The sequence below is a fragment of the Thalassophryne amazonica genome, chromosome 2 (genome assembly GCF_902500255.1).
Source record: "Thalassophryne amazonica chromosome 2, fThaAma1.1, whole genome shotgun sequence".
Lineage (NCBI taxonomy): Eukaryota > Metazoa > Chordata > Actinopteri > Batrachoidiformes > Batrachoididae > Thalassophryne > Thalassophryne amazonica.
Window position 1 is genome coordinate 95,359,568 of NC_047104.1, and position 20,867 is coordinate 95,380,434.

A 20,867-nucleotide genomic window follows, 5' to 3' on the forward strand; every position below is an offset into this window, starting at 1 on the left:
GTTATTCGGCTATGTTTTTCTTATCATTTTGTTACTTTTCATACTTTACCCAATGTCCAGTTCTGTTGAGCCGGTTTGTGTTTTCATTGTTAATCATTTAGCTTTGTTCTGTATATGTTGGCTGTGTACTTTTATATCTGGTTTTGATTTTTGTTTATTAGTTTGTTCCTGTTTAATTTTGCTTTTGTATTGATTCCCTGTTCAGTTCTACTTGCTTTTGTTCTCATGCTCATGTTTGATTTTGGTTCCTGTTGTTGCATTATATTCTGACCATGATTTCCAATTTATCTCTGTTCTGTTTTTGTCATTTTGTTTCCACTCCGCACCTCCCATCATGTCCTTGTTCCTTGTCTCACACCCGGTTACTTATGTTCACTCCACGCCGTGCACCTGCCCCATGTCTTTGTTTCCCACCTTGTTTATGTCTGCTTTGTGTTCTCATTCACTCCCACTCTTGCTCTAGCTCACGTGTCTTTGTCTGTTACTTCACTCTGTGCTTTCCTTCCTTCACTATCCTGTACTCTGCACAACCTTTGGCTCCCCCGGTCATGCCCCCTTCCAGAGACTTCCATGCACCTGCTTCACATCACCCTAATTTGTTTGCTCCTTATTTAAACCATCACAGTCTCACAGCTCACTGCCAGTTTGTCGCCATTGGTACACATCCTAGCTCTCGTATCCAGTCCTGTTTTGCCTAGCCGTGTGTTTTGAAATCTGCTCTGTTTTTTGACTATGCTTTTTGCCTCATCCCTGATGTCCATGTTTGCTCGTGCTTCTGAACCCTGCCTAAATATGACTGCGTTTTTTCCTGACCCTGCTTGTACCTCCGCCCCGCTGACTGATCACCTGTGTACCGTACCTCAGCCTGAAATAAAGACGACTTTTGCTTTTACACGTGAACCTGATGTGGGAGTCTGCATTGCGGGTCCAGCCGCTTCAGGGTGCTGGCACCCGCCTGACCTGACAAGTAATGCTGGTATTTGGTTAGACTCTTTCTCTCCGATTGTTCTGTCTGAGTTATTTTCATTAGTTACTTCCTCCAAACCATCAACATGTCTATTAGACCCCATTCCTACCAGGTACTCAAGGAAGCCCTACCATTAATTAATGCTTCGATCTTAAATATGATCAATCTATCTTTATTAGTTGGCTATGTACCACAAGCTTTTAAGGTGGCAGTAATTAAACCATTACTTAAAAAGCCATCACTTGACCCAGCTATCTTAGCTAATTATAGGCCAATCTCCAACCTTCCTTTTCTCTCAAAAATTCTTGAAAGGGTAGTTGTAAAACAGCTAACTGATCATCTGCAGAGGAATGGTCTATTTGAAGAGTTTCAGTCAGGTTTTAGAATTCATCATAGTACAGAAACAGCATTAGTGAAGGTTACAAATGATCTTATGGCCACAGACAGTGGACTCATCTCTGTGCTTGTCCTGTTAGACCTCAATGCTGCTTTTGATACTGTTGACCATAAAATTTTATTAGAGATTAGAGCATGCCATAGGTATTAAAGGCACTGCGCTGCGGTGTTTTGAATCATATTTATCTAATAGATTACAATTTGTTCATGTAAATGGGGAATCTTCTTCACAGACTAAGGTTAATTATGGAGTTCCACAAGGTTCTGTGCTAGGACCAATTTTATTCACTTTATACATGCTTCCCTTAGGCAGTATTATTAGAAAGCATTGCTTAAATTTTCATTGTTACGCAGATGATACCCAGCTTTATCTATCCATGAAGCCAGAGGACACACACCAATTAGCTAAACTGCAGGATTGTCTTACAGACATAAAGACATGGATGACCTCTAATTTCCTGCTTTTAAATTCAGATAAAACTGAAGTTATTATACTTGGCCCCACAAATCTTAGAAACATGGTGTCTAACCAGATCCTTACTCTGGATGGCATTACCCTGACCTCTAGTAATACTGTGAGAAATCTTGGAGTCTTTTTTGATCAGGATATGTCCTTCAATGCGCCATATTAAGCAAATATGTAGGACTGCTTTTTTGCATTTGCGCAGTATCTCTAAAATTAGAAAGGTCTTGTCTCAGAGTGATGCTGAAAAACTAATTCATGCATTTATTTCCTCTAGGCCGGACTATTGTAATTCATTATTATCAGGTTGTCCTAAAAGTTCCCTGAAAAGCCTTCAGTTAATTCAAAATGCTGCAGCTATAGTACTGACGGGGACTAGAAGGAAAGAGCATATTTCACCCATATTGGCCTCTCTTCATTGGCTTCCTGTTAATTCTAGAATAGAATTTATAATTCTTCTTCTTACTTATAAGGTTTTGAATAATCAGGTCCCATCTTATCTTAGGGACCTCATAGTACCATATCACCCCAATAGAGCACTTCGCTCTCAGACTGCAGGCTTACGTGTAGTTCCTAGGGTTTGTAAGAGTAGAATGGGAGGCAGAGCCTTTAGCTTTCAGGCTCCTCTCCTGTGGAACCAGCTCCCAATTCGGATCAGGGAGACAGACACCCTCTCTACTTTTAAGCTTAGGCTTAAAACTTTCCTTTTTGCTAAAGCTTATAGTTAGGGCTGGATCAGGTGACCCTGAACCATCCCTTAGTTATGCTGCTATAGACTTAGACTGCTGGGGGGTTCCCATGATGCACTGAGTGTTTCTTTCTCTTTTTGCTCTGTATGCACCACTCTGCATTTAATCATTAGTGATTGATCTTTGCTCTCTTCCACAGCATGTCTTTTTCCTGATTCTCTCCCTCAGCCCCACCCAGTCCCAGCAGAAGACTGCCCCTCCCTGAGCCTGATTCTGCTGGAGGTTTCTTCCTGTTAAAAGGGAGTTTTTCCTTCCCACTGTCGCCAAGTGCTTGCTCACAGGGGGTCGTTTTGACCGTTGGGGTTTTTCTGTAGTTGTTGTATGGCTTTTGCCTTAATATAAAGCGCCTTGGGGCAACTGTTTGTTGTGATTTGGCGCTATATAAATAAAATTGATTTGATCTGCTGTTTGCGGAAGATGTGGTTCTGTTGGCTTCGTCAATTTAGAACCTTCAGCGTGCAGTGGGGCCGTTTGCAGTCGAGTGTGAAGCGTCCGGAATGAAAATCAGCACCTCCAAATCCGAGACCATGATTCTCGACCGGAAAAAGGTGCTTTGCCCTCTTCAGGTCGGTGGAGTGTCCTTGCCTCAAGTGGAGGAGTTTAAGTATCTCGGGGTCTTGTTCACGAGTGATTGACGGATGGAGCGTGAGATCGATAGACGGATCTGTGCAGCATCTGCAATGATGCGGTCACTGTATCGGACTGTCGTGGTGAAGAGAGAGCTGAGTAGGGGGGCAAAGCTCTCGATTTACCAATCGTTCTACGTTCCGATCCTCACCTATGGTCATGAGATTTTGCTCATGACCGAAAGAACGTGATCGCGAGTACAAGCGACCGAGATGAGTTTCCTCCGCAGGGTGGCTGGGCGCTCCCTTAGAGATAGGGTGAGGAGCTCGGTCACTGGGGAGGAACTCGGAGTCGAGCCGCTGCTCCTCCACGTCGAAAGGAGTCAGTTGAGGTGGCTCGGGCATCTTTTCCGGATGCCCCCTGGACGCCTCGCTGGAGAGGTGTTCCGGGCACGTCCCATTGGGAGGAGGCCCCGGGGAAGACCCAGGACACGCTGGAGGGACTACATCTCTCGGTTGGCTTGGGAACGCCTTGGGGTTCCCCCAGAGGAGCTGGGGGAAGTGTGTGTGGATCGGGGAGTCTGGGCGGCTTTGCTTGAGCTGCTGCCCCCGCGACCCGACTCCTGATAAAGCGGAATAAAATGGATGGATGGATGGATGAAGATTACCAGGCACGAATAAACGTGTCATATCAAAACTTATCAAAACATTAACTAATCACTGCGAAAAAACTCATTCTTTAATTTTGGAAGGACAAAGACGCCCCTTCCTTAATAATGCAGATCACAGAACTTACAAACACTCTTCATCTTGACAAACTAACATATGCTTTATATGGTAATATGTTTGAATTTTGAAAAGATTTGGCAACCTCAGATCTCCTTCCTAGGAGACAGCTGATATGTGCAGTCAGGAGAGGCTACGGGTGGACTATGGGAAGTTAGATGTTTTATTTGATTTTAGATTAAGAGCCAATATATTGCAAGTAATTTGGAAATCATGTTACATTATGTGAATTGTATTTATATCAACATTTATGTGTGTGTGTGTGTGTGTGTTTTCTATGAAGAGGATAAAGAGTGGGAAGGCAGTTGGTCTAGATGACATTCCCATGGAGCCATGGAAATGTCTAGGAAAGATGACTGGAGTTTATTACCAGATTGTTTAATAAAATCTTGGAAAGTGAAAGGATGCCCGAGGAGTGGAGATGAAGTGTGCTGGTTCCTATTTTTAAGAGATGAGTAGCAGGGTGGCTTAGTGGTTATCACTGTTGCCTCACAGCAAGAAGGTCATGGGATCAATTCCCACCTGTTGCTTTTCTGTGTGGAGTTTTCATGTTCTCCCCGTTTCTGCGTGTGTTCTCTGCAGGTGCTCCTGCTCTGGGTTCCCGCGGGGTCTAAAAAAGTCTTAAAAAGTCTTAAATTCAGAAACTAAAATTTTAGGCCTTTAAATGTCTTAAAAACACCCACATTTTCATCGCAGGTCTAAAATTTAATTTACTCAAGTCTTAAAAAATTACATTCGCTCCGTCCATTCCGAGAAGTGTCTGTAGAACAGAAAAATGAAACGCTTTCCAATGCGTCGTGACTTCTGACGTGTCGCTTCAGAAGCGGCAAGGGGGCGGAGATTGCGGCCACGTCACACTCTGGCTGTTTCACAACCTGAAAAAAGTTCAGCGATCGCCATCTTGAATTTGCGTTGCCTGAACCACAAAAAAGCTTTAAAAAACAGCAGTTGAACGATTCTCCCATCACCCTGCTGGGAGAAGCTTTTTTTCAGCTACTTTTCGGATTGACGCCGACTGAGGGAGGACTGATGACTTGTTGGGATATCGATCGAACCGCGACAGGGGACCGACCCGCACGGAGAAGCCGGCCTTCAGGCATCATTCATGGGCAGACCGAGGCAGGCAGCCGGGGGATGGAGCAGACCCACTCAGTCCGAAATCTCCCACTTTTTGGATATAGGCGAAGTCCCAGTTTGCCCAACAGAGTTTACTTCTGCAGCTTTATCGAGGTGAGAATAATGTAAAAATAAAACGTGACTTTTGCTGAACTGCTGTAAAGGTTTAATGATTGGCTAACATTAGCGTAGCCTTTTAGCACAGTTGACCTGAGTGAACGCTTTAATTTCTAAATGGTTTGGTCTTTTTTATTTTTACTAAATAAAGCTACAACTTTTTTCAGACACCACAAAAGCTCAACTTTAAATAACTTATTTTTTGGGTGCTTTTTTTTTTTTTTTGTCTTTTTTTTTTTTGTCGTTTTTTGTCGTTTTTTTCCTTTTTTATATATAAACTGTTTAGTGTTTCTTTATATTTAAAAGAATATTTTTATTTGTCCCAATCAGGAACATTTGCTGTGCAGACAACCAAACTTCCATTGATGAGCTGAACACCACGAAGTCCAGTTGAAAGAAAACATCTCTGCTTTTCAGCAACACCACCAGAGTTCAAAACTGCAGAAGAGACCTTCATCTGGTCCCGAGAATTCAGCAGAACATCACCTGCTTCTAAATAAAAGGCTCTTTGAACAGCAACTATTTCATTATTTTTTAAAAAGCTGTTTCATTTTATATTTTAACAATAAATGAACGGATCATTAAAAATGTCCACAAATCAGTCAAAAGACATTTGCACAGGTAGAAGCTCTCCACTTACTGGGCCTCATGTATCAATGTTGTGCACTTGTGGTGTAAATTTACGGCGTAAACTTGAAATACACCAAAGTCGACGTGACATGTATCAAGCAGTGCGCACCTGCCCATTTCTGGCGTACGCCTGACGTGATCTTGATAAATGCGGCGGGTGGAAACGATCGTAATTATAATAAACACGCCCATAAATATTCAGACTCCGCTTCAGACACACCGTCATTTTACGTCATGGAAGCCAGGAAGACGGCAATGAAAAAGAACTTCATCAAGCACGACGCGTGCCAATAGAGCGTCAAAAGCGGCCGTCGTATCAATTGTTTTGTAGTATATAATCAATAAAGTGTTACAGTGGTCCCTCATTAATCGCTGGAGTTACATTCTAAAAAATAGCCCGAAATACGCGAAACCGCGATGTTAGGCAGCGTTATTTTTTACAATTATTATAGACATTTCAAAGCTGTAAAACCCCTCACTACACAGTTTATACACTTTCTCAGAACATTTTCTCACTTTTCTCTCATGTGTAAACACTCTCAAAGTTCAAACCTTAGTAGGAAAATAATACCAAACTGTTTTAGGCCCAAACATTTGTTTGAGAAATAAAAATAGAAAGTTTTCCTATAAATAATTATGATGGCATTTAGAACTAACGAATTAATTTTAACGATCAACGAACGAGGTCGGACACATAAGAAATTATTAATAGTGACTGAGTCCTGACGCCGCGCCTTTTTCCACTCACACCTGGCTGCAGGTGTTTGTTTCCGAGTGACAAACACAGTTATGAGTAGTTGTTGGCGCTCTTTTTTCTTCTGGACAACAAGATTCTTATAAACAAATACACAGAACACTGTAAAAAAAAAAAAAAAAAAAAGCTTGCAAAATTGGACTAAATACTCCGCGAGACTCCGAGGCCCCGTCAGGTGAACCGCGTTATAGCGAGGGACCACTGTATTCTCTTTTCACGTCAGTAATTCTTGACATGTGGATATATTTGCTCACTCAATTAATAAGACACGCCTAATCTGTCAGATTTCTTTATTTTTTAAATGTATTTCTGTATTTATTTTATTGTGACAACCGAATGGAGACAACAAAACCTGATTGCAGCACGGGCGAATTAAGAGAATGACGAAACTACAGTTATTATCAATTTCATAGTCTAAAACGATCACACCACATAAAGTTAAGCTCAGCGCTGCTCTGGGTCCAGGCTCGAAGTCTGGAGAAAAGGGTGAGCAGCGCTGTCTTTGCAGTCACCGCTGTAGCCACGGATCGTGCTCCATAACAAAAGCGGGATTTGTATTGATTATTATGTAGTATAATCAGGAAAGTGTTATTTATGTAACATATGCATTGATTTGTATAATGGCACTGTTTATCATGTTGATCATCTTCATTTTTATGTGGATTCCAGCGCTGGTTCATTTTGGTGTATATTTACGCCACATCTCGACCTGGTGTATATTTTCAGCGCAGCGTACGCCAACGACCACATTGATAAATGCCAAGTAGCGCAGCCGTTTTGGCGTACACCCCATATACGCTCAAATATCGCCGTACGCAACTTTGATACATGAGGCCCAGTGTGCTCAAATTCATATTTTAGAAATGACTCTGTCATGATAACATTAAAGGCAGTTACATATTTTGATGAAATTACAAGTTTAAATGACTATATATATATAAAAAAAAATTCATTATGAGGTTTATGTCACAGAAATCCTACTTTACAATCACACTGCAGTCATTGTTAAATTATTTCCTGTTCCATTTATAATAAACATTTGTATTTATTTTGTGTCTTTTTGTGGTTGAAATGAGATATAAATAATCTACCAGACTTTAAAAAATGTACAAGTTTCCATGTTATTTTATTTGTCTAAAAATAAATGTCCACGGTTCCTTATGTTAAACAAGAAATGTCTAATCTGAAATAACAGGTGGTTTTAGTTTACAGTTGAAAAGTTTCTAAAGAACCATTTATTGATTTATTTAGCTATTTTAATTACAAGTGTTCTAAACTTTTTTTTTAACAGGAATCAGAAATTTTGAGGTAACAAACAACAAAAAAACATTTCCAATGATTTTTCTTCAGAAAACTGCTCTATAAATGAGCAGTCCTGTCACACGTTAATGTTTTGTACAGATCAGTGGTTTCCACCGATCTGTTTTGTAGAGATCAGTGGTTTCCACCGATCCATTTTGTAGAGATCAGTGGTTTCTGAAGAGAGCTGGCTCAAAGATGGCTCAGCTGCTTTTGAAGTCGAATGCTCTGAGAAGAGCACACAAAGACAAAGTCGCTGAAGTGAAAGCCCTTGAGGCTGAGATTAGCGCAAAAGGAGAGGAGCTGAGATATATGGTTGTATAGCGCCTTTTGAGAATTTAACTTTTTTCCGGTTGGTCAATGTTGTTTATTGTATTGTTTATGTTGTGTATTATCACTCAATCTTGTTTTCTGCTTTTGGTGTACTTTGACATGTTTGAAACCAATACAAAATGACATGGTTTTGAGAATCAAATGTGATCGTCCTTTTTTGGGGGGGGGGGGTCTTGAGGTTGGTCTAAAATTTTTCTCATAATGGTCTAAAAATGTCTAAAAAAGGTCTAAAATTTAACTTGGTTATTCCTGCAAGAACCCTGAAAAAAAACAGGGTACTTGGCTCTTCTTCATCCTTCATTATTCGGTGGGACCGCGGCTTTAGTACAGGTGGGACGTTTGAAGACAAAAAGAGGTGAGTTTGAGATGGTTTCGACATGTGCAGAGGAGGGACCCAGGGTATAAGGAGAAGGATGCTGAGGATGGAGCCACCGGGCTGGAAAAGAGGGAGGCCAAACAGGAGGTTTATGGATGTGGTGAGGAAGTACATGCAGGTAGTTGGTGTGACAGAGAACGATACAGAGGTCAGGGTGAGATGGAAACAATTGACCTGCTGCGTAGACTCCTAACGGGAGCAGCCGAAAGAAGACGACAAGGGTTCAAGTTACTACTACGACAAGTTACTACAAGTTACTCCATTCTGGTATAAAGTGGTTCACATTATTGGTTATAGGATGAATAAATAGAATAGTTTTGACTATGTTGAATGCTTGGTCTCCAAAGTAAAAGTCAAACAGTGCCGACATCTGTTGGATTCTGGAACATGTGACATATGTAACCTCGTAACATGATAATTAAGTATGACCCTTGATGCAAACTATTCCTGTTTAAAACCCTATTAACTCAACCAATAATTTGCATATTTTTTTTAGTGTTTGTGCTGAATTTGGCGCTTGAACCATTTGAAGGATTCCTCTGTAAATATTCTGTTGTCTGCTGCACTATAATGGTATAAAAGCCTGGGTCCCACCGAATAATAAGGCATGAATAATGAGCCATGCATACTGTAGATGTGTCAGCGATTATTCGAAGAATTACCCACGTTTTCATCTATCACATATCCGCTATGAAGGTGCCTCTATGTGCCTCTCTGTACCCTGCATGTGCCACGTAGCAGCCTCTAGTGAGCCACGACCGACCTGTCATTAGAGCCTCGAATGGCTCGCATTAGCCACACTAAGCCACGTAGTGCCCTGATAGCGCCATGATAACGCCATGTTGGCGCATTTTTAGGCATGGGTTTGGTCCAAACCTCCAGCCCTCCTGCACCTGGTCCTTTTAAAGTGTGGGTTTTCAATTTACAGATTCACAGCAGCATTTAAAGATTTCACATTTTTTAAAAGTAGTCCAAAAATAGACACTCCAGTACAGACCCGCGGTTGTGCGCTGTGCGCCAGGCTGCTGTCCACCTGTAATGCACCAGACCAGCTATAACCCAACCAAGGGTTCCTGAACAGCCACCTCTGTGCTCCTTGCTGGCTCCGCGGCTTGCGGGGTTTATTTCTTCTGCAGTTTTAAACACACACACCGTAGATCCCACTTTTAACTATATGTTTGTCGGTTTATTTCTGTAAAATCGCTCTTTTGCACACGCCCTGCTGTCCATTCCTGGACAGCTGCCTCTGTGCTCCTTCTCACTGGCTTCCTTTCTATCCATGGCTTGCTGGCTTTATTTTTTCACTGGCTTTAAACAGTAATTTTTACACCGTGATTCCACTGTTAACTTTGTGTTTGTCCATTTATTTCTGCAAAAACTCTCTTTTGCGCACGGTGCCGTTCTGCATACAGATTGAGGTGGCAGCTTTAATTACATACACCTGTGGATCACTTTCAAAAATAATAAATATATATGTAATATATATTTCTTTCACAGCTTAAAGTCACCGTGATACAACTTTTAACTTTGTGTTATGTCTTCAAAATCGGTCTTTTGCGCGCTCTCCTTCTGTGTTGCTGCACACTCTGCTCTGCTTTTAGCTGCTTCACTGGAGTTATTTCCTTTAAACACACATCCACTTTCACGCAGTCATCCAAATTTTAACTTTGTGTTCATCCAGTATTGACTGAAAAATCACTCTTTCTTGAGCTGGCATTCTGCCTAAATGCTCGTTTGGAATGTGACGAGTCACTGCCTCAGTGCGCACATAAAACGGAGCTCATGTGATCCATTGACAAGATATTAAATCAACCGTAGACATACCTTAGCAGCTAGGAACTGCTTTATCAAGCTATAAAAACATTAAAAATAGTTACCTTAAGCTGTTCAAAATACATTCCACATGGAGCAGGAAAGAGAGGGAAAAAAGCGTCCAGATGAAACAGTCCTCTGTGATTCCAGTAGTGATTAGAGGTTTTTTCAGCATTCAAGGAAAATGGCAGAAAATGATTAATGTGCTACAAAATAATTATTTTATACACACCGTCCAGCACACAGAGCAGGTGTGGAATTGTGTGTGCAAGAGGGCAGCCGCTCCAAAAATAGCCTCTCAGGTCCTGCGTAGCTGCCAGGCGCACGCATAATGGGCTTTTAGCAGGTAAGCACCACGCAAATTCCTCTAAGTCTTTACAGTAACTCGTACCCAAACTGTTGTTGCTTTTGAACTTCTTGAAATTAGCGCCACGCTCAGAAATGAGCCTCGTCAACTGACGATAGTGCCTCTAAGAGCCTCTCAGAGCCACGAAACTCCCACGATAGTTGAAGAAACCCTCTCGTAGCAAAGAAAACATGCTGCGTGGCTCATTATTCGGTGGGACCCAGTCTTAATAAGGATCACAGAAAAAAAAAAAAATGCAGACACTGCTTTTTTTTCCACTTTCTGTAAAGTAATAGCAAATTTCCTAAATTTTATCATGTTTTCATTTGGAACAGAATGTGTAGTGTTCCCAATGCATTTGCGTGTATGGAAATAAAAGCAGTTTTAAGGATTTTGAGCTTTGCTCACTTTTTTAAACACACTGCTGTTATTTTGAACACACGTGCAACATTTCTAGAGACAACAGCTTTGACAGCTGCACCATCGCCCCTGGTATACACAGCTTACTTAGTCCCTAAAGTCAGTACAGGCAGATGAAGTACAACCGTCTTCTGCAGAACTGCTAAGATAAGCACAAGTGAATTTCTCTAGATGTTCCTCTCTTTACGTGTGTTTGTAAAAGCAATGTTCCAATCAGTCATTTTGTAAGGAAAGATCCAGGCTATACAAGTTTTTAACTCTTTAAAAAAAAAAAAATGTACCTTTCCCCAGTGTAAACAGAATTTAGTGCCGTGCTTGTGTCTGTGCTTTAATGTTTCAAAGTATGACAACAGTAATGTATGATTCTGTTAAAGTTATTCATCATTTTCCCACAGGAGCTTTCAGAGTTTTGTTTGCTTGGTTTTTCATAGGAGTAAAATAGCTGACTTCGGATATTGTGACATGTATGATTCATGTGTGTTGTGTGGTGCAAGTTTGTTTTTCTCACAGTGATTGCTTGTAAGCATGTCGTCAACTAATGCCTGATGAATGCGTAACTGAGATTGTGACAATTGTATTAATTAGATTTGTCAGCTTATACTTTATTTTCTGTGAAACAGAAACTCCTACAAATTCTTAGAAAAAGAAGCCAGGCGTTTTGACTTTGTTTCTTTTTTAAATGTCTGAATTTTTTTTTAATACAGTGTAAAAGCTTAGAAGGTTACACTTCAAAATACAGATGACAGATATACGAGGTCTGTCCAAAAAGTATCAGACCTTTTTATTTTTTTCAAAAACCTTATGGATTTGAATCATGTGTGCTTGCATGAGCCAACCTTGAACCTTCGTGTGCATGTGTGAGTTTTTTCACGCCTGTCGGTTGCGTCATTCGCCTGTGAGCAGGCTATGAGTGAGCACTGGTCCTCCCCCCTCGTTGGATTTTCATTTTGAGGAAATTATCTGAACGATTGGAGCAGCGCTGAATCAAATTTTTCCAGAAACTGTGAGAGACAGCCAGGTGGAAACCATTCGGAAGATTCAAACGGCTTTCGGTGGCTTTTCAGTCGAGTAAGTATCCGAGGAATTGTGTAAGAGCTGGACATGTCACAACATGTCCTGTGAGACTTACAACTTCCACACGTCTTTCATTACAAAATCTCCTGTAACAATGGAATGTGCCAAAAAAGTGCTGATGTCCACCTCTTCTGCAATTTCTCTGGTAGTCAGACGACATACCGGATCAACACAGCGTTCACTTTGGAAATGATCTGGTTGTTTCAGCATGTCGATGGCCGATCGGAGCGCGGCGCACCCTCCGCCATTGTGCGCCGTCTTTAAACCGGTTGTAACGCTCCTTAATCTGTGTGATGCCCATAGGATTGTCACCGAAAGCCGCCTGAATCTTCCGAATGGTTTCCACCTGGCTGTCTCTCACAGTTTCTGGAAAAATTTGATGAAGCAAAGCTCCAAATTGTTCCACCTCGTAATGAAAATCCAACGAGAGGGGAGGACCAGTGCTCACACAAAGCCTGCTCACAGGCGAATGATGCAACCGATGGGCGTGAAAAAAATCACGCATGTGCATGAAGGTTCAAGGTTGGCTCATGCAAGCACACATGATTCAAATCCATATGGTTTTTGAAAAAAATAAAAAGGTCTGATACTTTTTGGACAGACCTCGTATAAGCCCCCCTATGAAATTTTATATTTTCTTCACACGGTTCTCCCCAGAAATTTTTAGTATAGCATTGCTGTTGGGAACTATAACCGCGCGCAATGCTTCCACTCTGGGTCCTATCCGACCTTGTGTTCTGAAGCCCTAAGACAGAAATGAAAATCTTTTAGTACTGTTTCTGGTGTGATTAAGTGCTAAATTGTTGATTAATTAAATTAGTCTAAAATGTTTGTGTTTCATTGACACACTGTATGTTACGAATGTGCAGTAAACTTATTTGAAAGAAAAAAGAGAATGTACAGGAAAACAATTTATAATGTGGGAGATTCAAGACTTTTTTACACATTTCCCCTGCATAATTTTCAATTTGAAAAGTTTGAATTGCCAAGTCACAATATCACCAGGCTGGGGGCATTCACTGTGAAAATCTCACCATGTCCTTGTGATTCAGATTTTGACACCCCTCTGTATTGTCAAAAATAAAAATAGAAAAACAAAAGGTCCAGCTTTCCTCCCCGAGTCAGCAGGTGCATTTCTGGAAAACGTCTTATTACTCAACATTTTACTATGCATTTGTCGGCATTTCTTAGTGTGTGATGTACATTTTAGGAAAAGCAGAAACATCCTGATGGCTGACAGACAGCGAAACGAACACTGCTTCATCCGACAGCGAAGCTTCTGAGCTTTCATTTGAAGTGAAGGTTCAGATTTACAGAGGCTGTACAGAAACACAGGAGGTGACACACTTCACCCCAAAACTCTTAATTATTTCAGAGTCTGTTGGATTTTGGATTCTAATGTGTGGTGATGCTACTGTTTGCGTTGCTGGACACTATTTTAGTCCAGCCATAAACATGCATGCGGATTGTCTCCATGACGCTGTTTTTTGCTGGAGTGGACTTTGGAAATTGCAAGTGGATGACTGTTCAGGTTTTTTCTTCTTCTCAGTGGAGCTAGTATGGTTCATTTTTATTTTACTTTGAGTCTGTCTTGACGTGAGACTGTTCTGTAACTGAGCAGCACGCACCACAGTTTTTGCACAGTGGAAAGTGGCTCCTTTTACCGTGACTGCATCAAAATCAACAGTTTTTACTTAAAAAAATGAGTCATCATAAGACAGTATCACACTTATGTAAATTTTGTAATTAATCTGTGGTTCCGTTTTTAACATTAGCAGCATTCAAGTGCACGCTGAGACGTTTTCCCTCTAAGATACGCTGTCAGAAACACTCGGAAATGTTATGATTTCAGTGTGACATGTCCTTTAAAACATAGAAGAATAGAAATAATGCACGCTGCTATCCAGCCCCAAAATCTCAAAGTATGTCTCAGTACCTGAATAATTTAAAATTCCATTCTGCAGTTTTCTTCATAAAAGCCTCCTTTTTCACTGCCGCAGAGGCTGCAGCATTGTTCTTAGCAAAAAATACAGTCTTCTGATCATCTGGTTTCATGCAGCGCTTGCAATTTGTCATTGTTTGTGTCATCTGTATGTAAACAGGATAAAATAGAGCTGAAGTTGTTCATGTGAAATTTCCTGCAAAAATGGGTTTCCATGCCGAGTCCCACCAAATGTCCCACTAAAACATCATGAGATGACACCACACTATAGTGGCACTAGATGGCAGTATAATAGCGTGACGCCGTTGTTCTATTGTCTGGAGAGAACCCTGTTTCAAAATTTTACAAGTGCTTTTTTTAATCTAGCAAGGAATTTTCAGCACAGCAAAAGTGGAGTTTTTCTTAAGTCTACAACCTTGCTGTCCATTCCTGTCCAGGGCTCTCGTGATTGTCTTCTTTGCGACCACAATTCCCAACCTGGTTAAGTCATTCACTAGTGCCTTGTCAACTATGTTATAGACAGACATCTAATTTTCTTTCCAGAGTCTTTGAAGTCTTTCACTTCCTCTATCTGCCAGGCTTGTTCTGTACTATCTGCTACATTATGCCAGAGAGATACAGAGAAATGCATCGCTTGGCCAAATTATTATAGCTGATGTCCCCTCAGTGTCCGTAAGTGTTCCCTGGAAAAGTTCTGAGATTCTGCCTCTTATCGGTACAGCACCCACAGTGTGTCTGTATAGGCTGGCTATGATGATCGGGATCCCACAGATTCTCAGTGATGTATGTCTACCAAGTATTCCTCATGAATAACATTTCATTGCTTATTGTTTAGCGGTGTGCAATTGTAGTGGGCTTGCATGCTCCAGTTAAATGAAAATATTTATTACTGAGGTTTATTTTGACAGGAAAATCAGAGAGGGCTGCATTTATTGGCTACGGGAGGGATCCTGGTGCACCTGGCTACCAGGTAAGTTTCTTGGACGTTCATATCAAGCTCACTTTGTTCCCTGATTGATTGTGTCTCTCTCTCTCTCTCTCTCGCTCTCTCACTCACTCACTCTCTCACACACACACACACACACACACACACACACACACACACACACACACACATTGTAGGCATTTTCTTTTAGTAAGCTTCCAACCAGATTCATGTCGAAGAGTATTGGATCCAGAGCAAAAGTTTGGCTATTGTTTAGTCCTGCTTGCAGCCATTTTAAATATGTAGCTAAAATTAGACTTTGCATCTCTTCCACTTTATTTAATCAAGCTTGGATTACTATAAATCCCTCTTTTCCTGTAGTGCTCTCCTGACTGCAGCTGCTACAAACAGGCTTTTGCCAGAACTGGTAGAGGAGACTGTGTTACCCCTTCATTATCTCTGAGCATGCATCATTGTAACATCCATGCATTGGCTTCCTGTTTAGTTTAGAAATGACCTCTTAATGAAATGTGTCCTTGAATTACATCAAGCTTTATTTGTTTATTTATATTGACCCCTTGCATACTTTAATGTTTCTCAATCAGTGCTGTACGAATATCCCTTCAACCCATTTACATAATTAACATCTTTGGAAAGTACACAGTCAGAGCCCTTGTGTGGTAAATGTACAGTGAGGAAAATAAGTATTTGATCTACTGTCAATTTTGCAGGTTTTCCCACCTCCAAAGAATGCAGGGGTCTGTAATTTTTATCGTAGTTGCACTTCAACTGTGAGAGACAGAATAAAAAATGAAATAAGTATTTGATCCATTAGAAAAACAGACCTTAATAATTGGTACAGAAATCTTTGTTTGCAGTTCCAGAGGTCAGATGTTTCCTGTGGTTCTTGACCAAGTTTTCACACACTGCAGCCAGAATTTTAGCCCACTCCACCATACAGATCTTCTCCAGATCTTTCAGGTTTGGAGTTTCAGCTCCCTCCAAAGATTTTCTATTGAGTTCAGGTCTGCAGACTGGCTCGGCCACTCCGGGACCTTGAAATGCTTCTTACAGAGCCCCTCCTTAGTTGCCCTGGCTGTGTGTTTGGGGTCATTGTCATGCTGGAAGACTCAGCTACGACCCATCTTCAATGCTTTTACTGAGGGAAGGAGGTTATTTGCCAAAATCTCACAAAACATGACCCCATTCATCCTCCCTTCAATACGGTGCAGTCGTCCTCTCCCCTTTTGCAGACAAGCACCCCCAAAAATGATGTTTCCACCCCATGTTTCACGGCTGGGATGGTGTTCTTGGGGTTGTTCTCATCCTTCAAACATGGCAAGTGGAGCTGATACCAAAAAGCTCTATTTTGGTCTCATCTGACAACACAACTTTCTCCCATGCCTCCTCTGGATCATCCAGATGGTCACTGGTGAACTTCAGTCAGGTCTGGACATGTGCTGGTGTGAGCAGGGGGACCTTGCTGCCCTGCAAGATTTTAAACCATGACGGCGTTGTGTGTTACTAATGTAATCTTTGTGACTGTGATCTCAGCTCTCTTCAGGTCATTGACCAGGTCCTCCTGTGTAGTTCTGGGCTTTCTCAGAATCATCCTGACCCCACAAGGTGAGATCTTTCATGGAGCCCCAGACCGAGGAAGATTGACAGTCATCTTGTGTTTTTTCCATTTTCTAATAATTACACCAACAGTTGTTGTCTTCTCACCAGGCTGCTTGCCTGTTGTCCTGTAGTCTGTCCCAGCCTTGTGCTTGTCTACAGTTTTGTCCCTAGTGTCCTTAGACAGCTCTTTGGACTTGGCCATGGTGGATAGATTGGATAGATATGACTGGTTGAGTTTGTGAACAGGTGTCTTTTATACAGGTAACAAGTTCAAGCAGGTGCAATTAATACAGGTAAAGAGTGCAGAATAGGATGGCTTCTTAAAGAACTAACAGATCTGTGAGAGACAGAATTCTTGCATGTTGGTAGGTGATCAAATACTTATTTTATGCAATAAAATGCAAATTAATTATTTAAACATCATGCAATGTGATTTTTTGTTTAGATTCTGTCTCTCACAGTTGAAGTGTACCTACAATAAAAATTACACACCTCTACATTCTTTGGAGGTGGGAAAACCTGCAAAATCGCCAGTGGATCAAATAGTAGAGAAGCTTGAATCTTTGACTGGACTGGATTGCTTGACGTGAGGATGTTTCGCTTCAAATCACAGAAGCTTCCTCAGCTAAAATTCTTGCTCTGGTAGTCTGACTTCTGTCTTGACTCTTGTAGAGAAGAATAAACCAGAAGCCAACAAAAGCTGGAGTTTTTAACCTAACCAGACCCCTCCTACCGAGAGGCCGACTGCTATAGGCTAGTGACTAAACAATAGCTCTAATTAGCACCTATTGTGCTCTAGTTAGCACTCTCCTAATGATGGGATGGAAGCCTCTCCTGATGGCTCCCTTGACGACTCTCCTGATGACGTGAATGACTCATTACCATGAACAAAAGACTGAAACTGCTTTGACCTGAGTACCCCATTGTAAACAGGGGACAAAGCGTGTCTGAGAGCCGCCCCCCGGTTAAGGCTGGGTTTCAACTGTTTTACAAAGAATGCTTCCTTGACACCTCTCTCAAACCATTTCTTCTCTCTGGCTAAGATTTTAACTTCCTTGTCCTCAAACGTGTGGTTAGTGTCTTTCAGGTGGAGATGAACTGCAGACTGAGGTCCACTGGTGACCTCTCTGCTGTGCTGGTATAGCCTCTTGTTTAAAGGTTGCTTCGTCTCACCTATGTAGTGTTCATTACAGTTTTCCTGACATCTGATATAATACACTAAATTGCTGTGTTTGTAACTAAGGATCCTGTCCTTAGGGTGAACTAATTTCTGTCTCAAGGTGTTAACCGGTTTAAAGTAAACTGGGATTTTGTGCTGTCTGAAGATCCTCTGTAGTTTTTCTCCTACTCCTGCTAAATAAGGGAGAGACACTCCTCTTCTTCTTGTCTCCGTCTCCTGTCTATCTGGTCTCTTTGTTTTCTGGGACTTCTGCACTTTGTCCAGGAACCATTGTGGGTACCCACATACTGTGAGGGCTTTCCGTACAAGTTGTTGTTCTTTAGCCCTTCCCTCTGCAGTTGTGTGCACCTGTAGGGCTCTATGTTGAAGAGTCCTGATCACCCCGAGCTTGTGTTCAAGGGGGTGGTTTGAGCCAAAGAGCAGATATTGGTCAGTGTGAGTGGGTTTTCTGTAAACCTCTGTCTGGAGCTGCCTGTTCTCTCCAATCATAACATCACAGTCCAAGAAGGCTAAATGGTTGTTTCTGGCATCCTCACGTGTGAACTTGATATTGGAATCCACAGAATTGATGTGTTCTATCTTCCATCCCATCATTAGGAGAGTGCTAAGAGGAGCTTAACATCTTCTTTGCCCGCTTTGAGGTGACACCTACATCAGTTCCATCTCAGCCGCCTGCTCACAGCAGTCACACACTCATGGTAGAAGAGTGTGAGGTGAGGCGGGTGATGAGAAAGGTGAAACCGAGGAAAGCTGCAGGACCTGATGGAGTGGCAGGTCGGGTGCTGAAAGATTGTGAGGACCAACTGGCTGGAATCTTTACCAGGATTTTCAATCAGTCCCTGTCACAGGCCACTGTCCCCTCCTGTTTAAAGTCCTCTATCATTGTCCCATTACCAAAGAAACCTTACATTACCACCCTGAATGACTACCGCCCAGTGGCACTAACACCAGTTATTATGAAGTGCTTTGAGAAACTGGTGCGGAGTCATATCATTTCCTGCCTGCCAGCTGATTTGGACCCTTTTCAATTTGCTTATAAAGCAAAGAGATCTACGGAGGATGCTGTTTCTACAGCACTTCATGCCGCGCTGACCCACTTGGAACAGCGAGGGAGCTACGCGAGAATGCTCTTTGTGGATTTCTGCTCAGCGTTTAACACCATCCTTCCACAACGTCTGGTGTCCAAGCTGGCAGACCTTGGACTCCCTCCACTCACCTGCAGCTGGATATTGGACTTTTTGACAGACCGCTCCCAGAGGGTCAGGCTGGGTTCCAACATCTCCACTGCTCTTAGTCTTAGCACCGGCTCACCACAGGGCTGTGTGCTTAGCCCGCTCCTCTACACGCTTTACACCTATGACTGTGTCCCTACCCACCCTAGTAATAAGATAATAAAGTTCGCAGATGACACGACAGTAGTCGGACTCATCTCAGACGACATAGGAGATCTAGCCTACAGGGACGAGGTGGAGCGGCTGGCAGAGTGGTGTTCAGTCAACAACCTGCTCCTTAACACAACAAAAACAAAGGAGCTTGTTGTTGACTTTAGAAGGAACAAGTCTGACATCCAACCACTTTTTTATCGGGGGGGTCTGTGTGGAGCGGGTGCCGGTGTTCAGGTTTCTCGGCATTGAGCTGGAGAACAGCCTGCCATGGCGCGCGTACTTTTTGAGAATTCTCAGGAGGAACAGTCTTCCTCAGAATCTGCTTCTCGCCTTCTATCACTGCTTCATAGAGAGTGTGCTCACATATGGAGTGTGTGTTTGGTATGGCAGCTGCACATCCTCAGAGAAGAAGGTGCTACATAGGGTCGTTAGGGCAGCAGAGAAGATCATAGGCTGCCCCCTCCCCACACTGGAAGACATTTACACGTCCAGATGCTGCAGGAAGGCAGTAGATATTTCAAAGGACGTCTCACACCCTGGACATTGTCAGCTTCAGCTCATGCCATCAGGCAGGAGATACAGAATATTACAAACCAGAACAAACCGTCTAAAAAATAGTTTTTATCCAAAGGCAATCATGGCACTTAACTCTTCAAGGTGAAATAGTATGTTCAGTATGCAGTACATCTGGTGGCAGTCTTTTTCACCCAGTGCAACCTGTGACTGTACCATTCCTGTCCATAAACAGTGCAATTTGTTTTATATTTTTTGCTTTTTAGATGTTTTATTCCTGTTCATAGTCAGTGCAATATGTTTTTATGTTTTTAAACTATTTATTACTCTTAACTCACGAGCCGAAGCACTTTCAATTTCGTTGTGACTTTGTAAAAAGTAACAATGACAATAAAGACTATCTATCTATCTAACTAGAGCACAATAGGTGCTAATTAGAGCTATTGTTTAGTCACTAGCCTATAGCAGTCGGCCTCTCGGTAGGAGGGGTCTGGTTAGGTTAAAAACTCCAGCTTTTGTTGGCTTCTGGTTTATTCTTCTCTACAAGAGTCAAGACAGAAGTCAGACTACCAGAGCAAGAATTTTAGCTGAGGAAGCTTCTGTGATTTGAAGCGAAACGTCCTCACATCAAGCAACCCAGTCCAGTCGAAGATTCAAGCTTCTCTACTATGGAAACCACCTGGACAACTGAGAGCCTACACAGAAACAGTGGATCAAATACTTATTTTCCTCACTGTATGTTGTTTTAAATATTAAAGATATACAGCATACATCCAGCGGTGGCCCGGTTGGCTAATGGACCTAGACTTAGGGAATGAAAGAAACTGCCACCCAAACCAATTTCACACTACAGTTTTCAACTACGGGCACCCCTGATAATTTTCAAGATTTTCCTTTATAAATCATTGATTGTCTGGATTAGAAATTTCAGTTAAATACATCATATAGCAGACGGATCACACTGATATTTGAGAAGTGACATGAAGTTTCTAGTATTTAGAGAAAGTGTGCATTAATTATTAAAACAAAAGTGGGCATGTGCATAAATTTGGGCACCCTTCTCATTTTATTGGTTTGAATACATTTAGCACTAATTAT

The 20,867-nt window shown here is 41.9% G+C and overlaps 1 protein-coding gene across 10 annotated transcripts in view; it reads left to right on the plus strand.

Moving 5' to 3' along the window:
* The window catches only part of tcf12 (transcription factor 12), a 338,068-nt gene that overhangs the window by 166,579 nt on the left and 150,622 nt on the right, over positions 1 to 20,867 (plus strand). For all 10 annotated transcript variants that reach the window (XM_034189942.1, XM_034189886.1, XM_034189913.1 and 7 more), the window contains exon 6: positions 15,055 to 15,116. In XM_034189942.1, the coding sequence (XP_034045833.1) occupies positions 15,055 to 15,116 (62 nt within the window). The remainder of the gene's footprint in view (positions 1 to 15,054; positions 15,117 to 20,867) is intronic.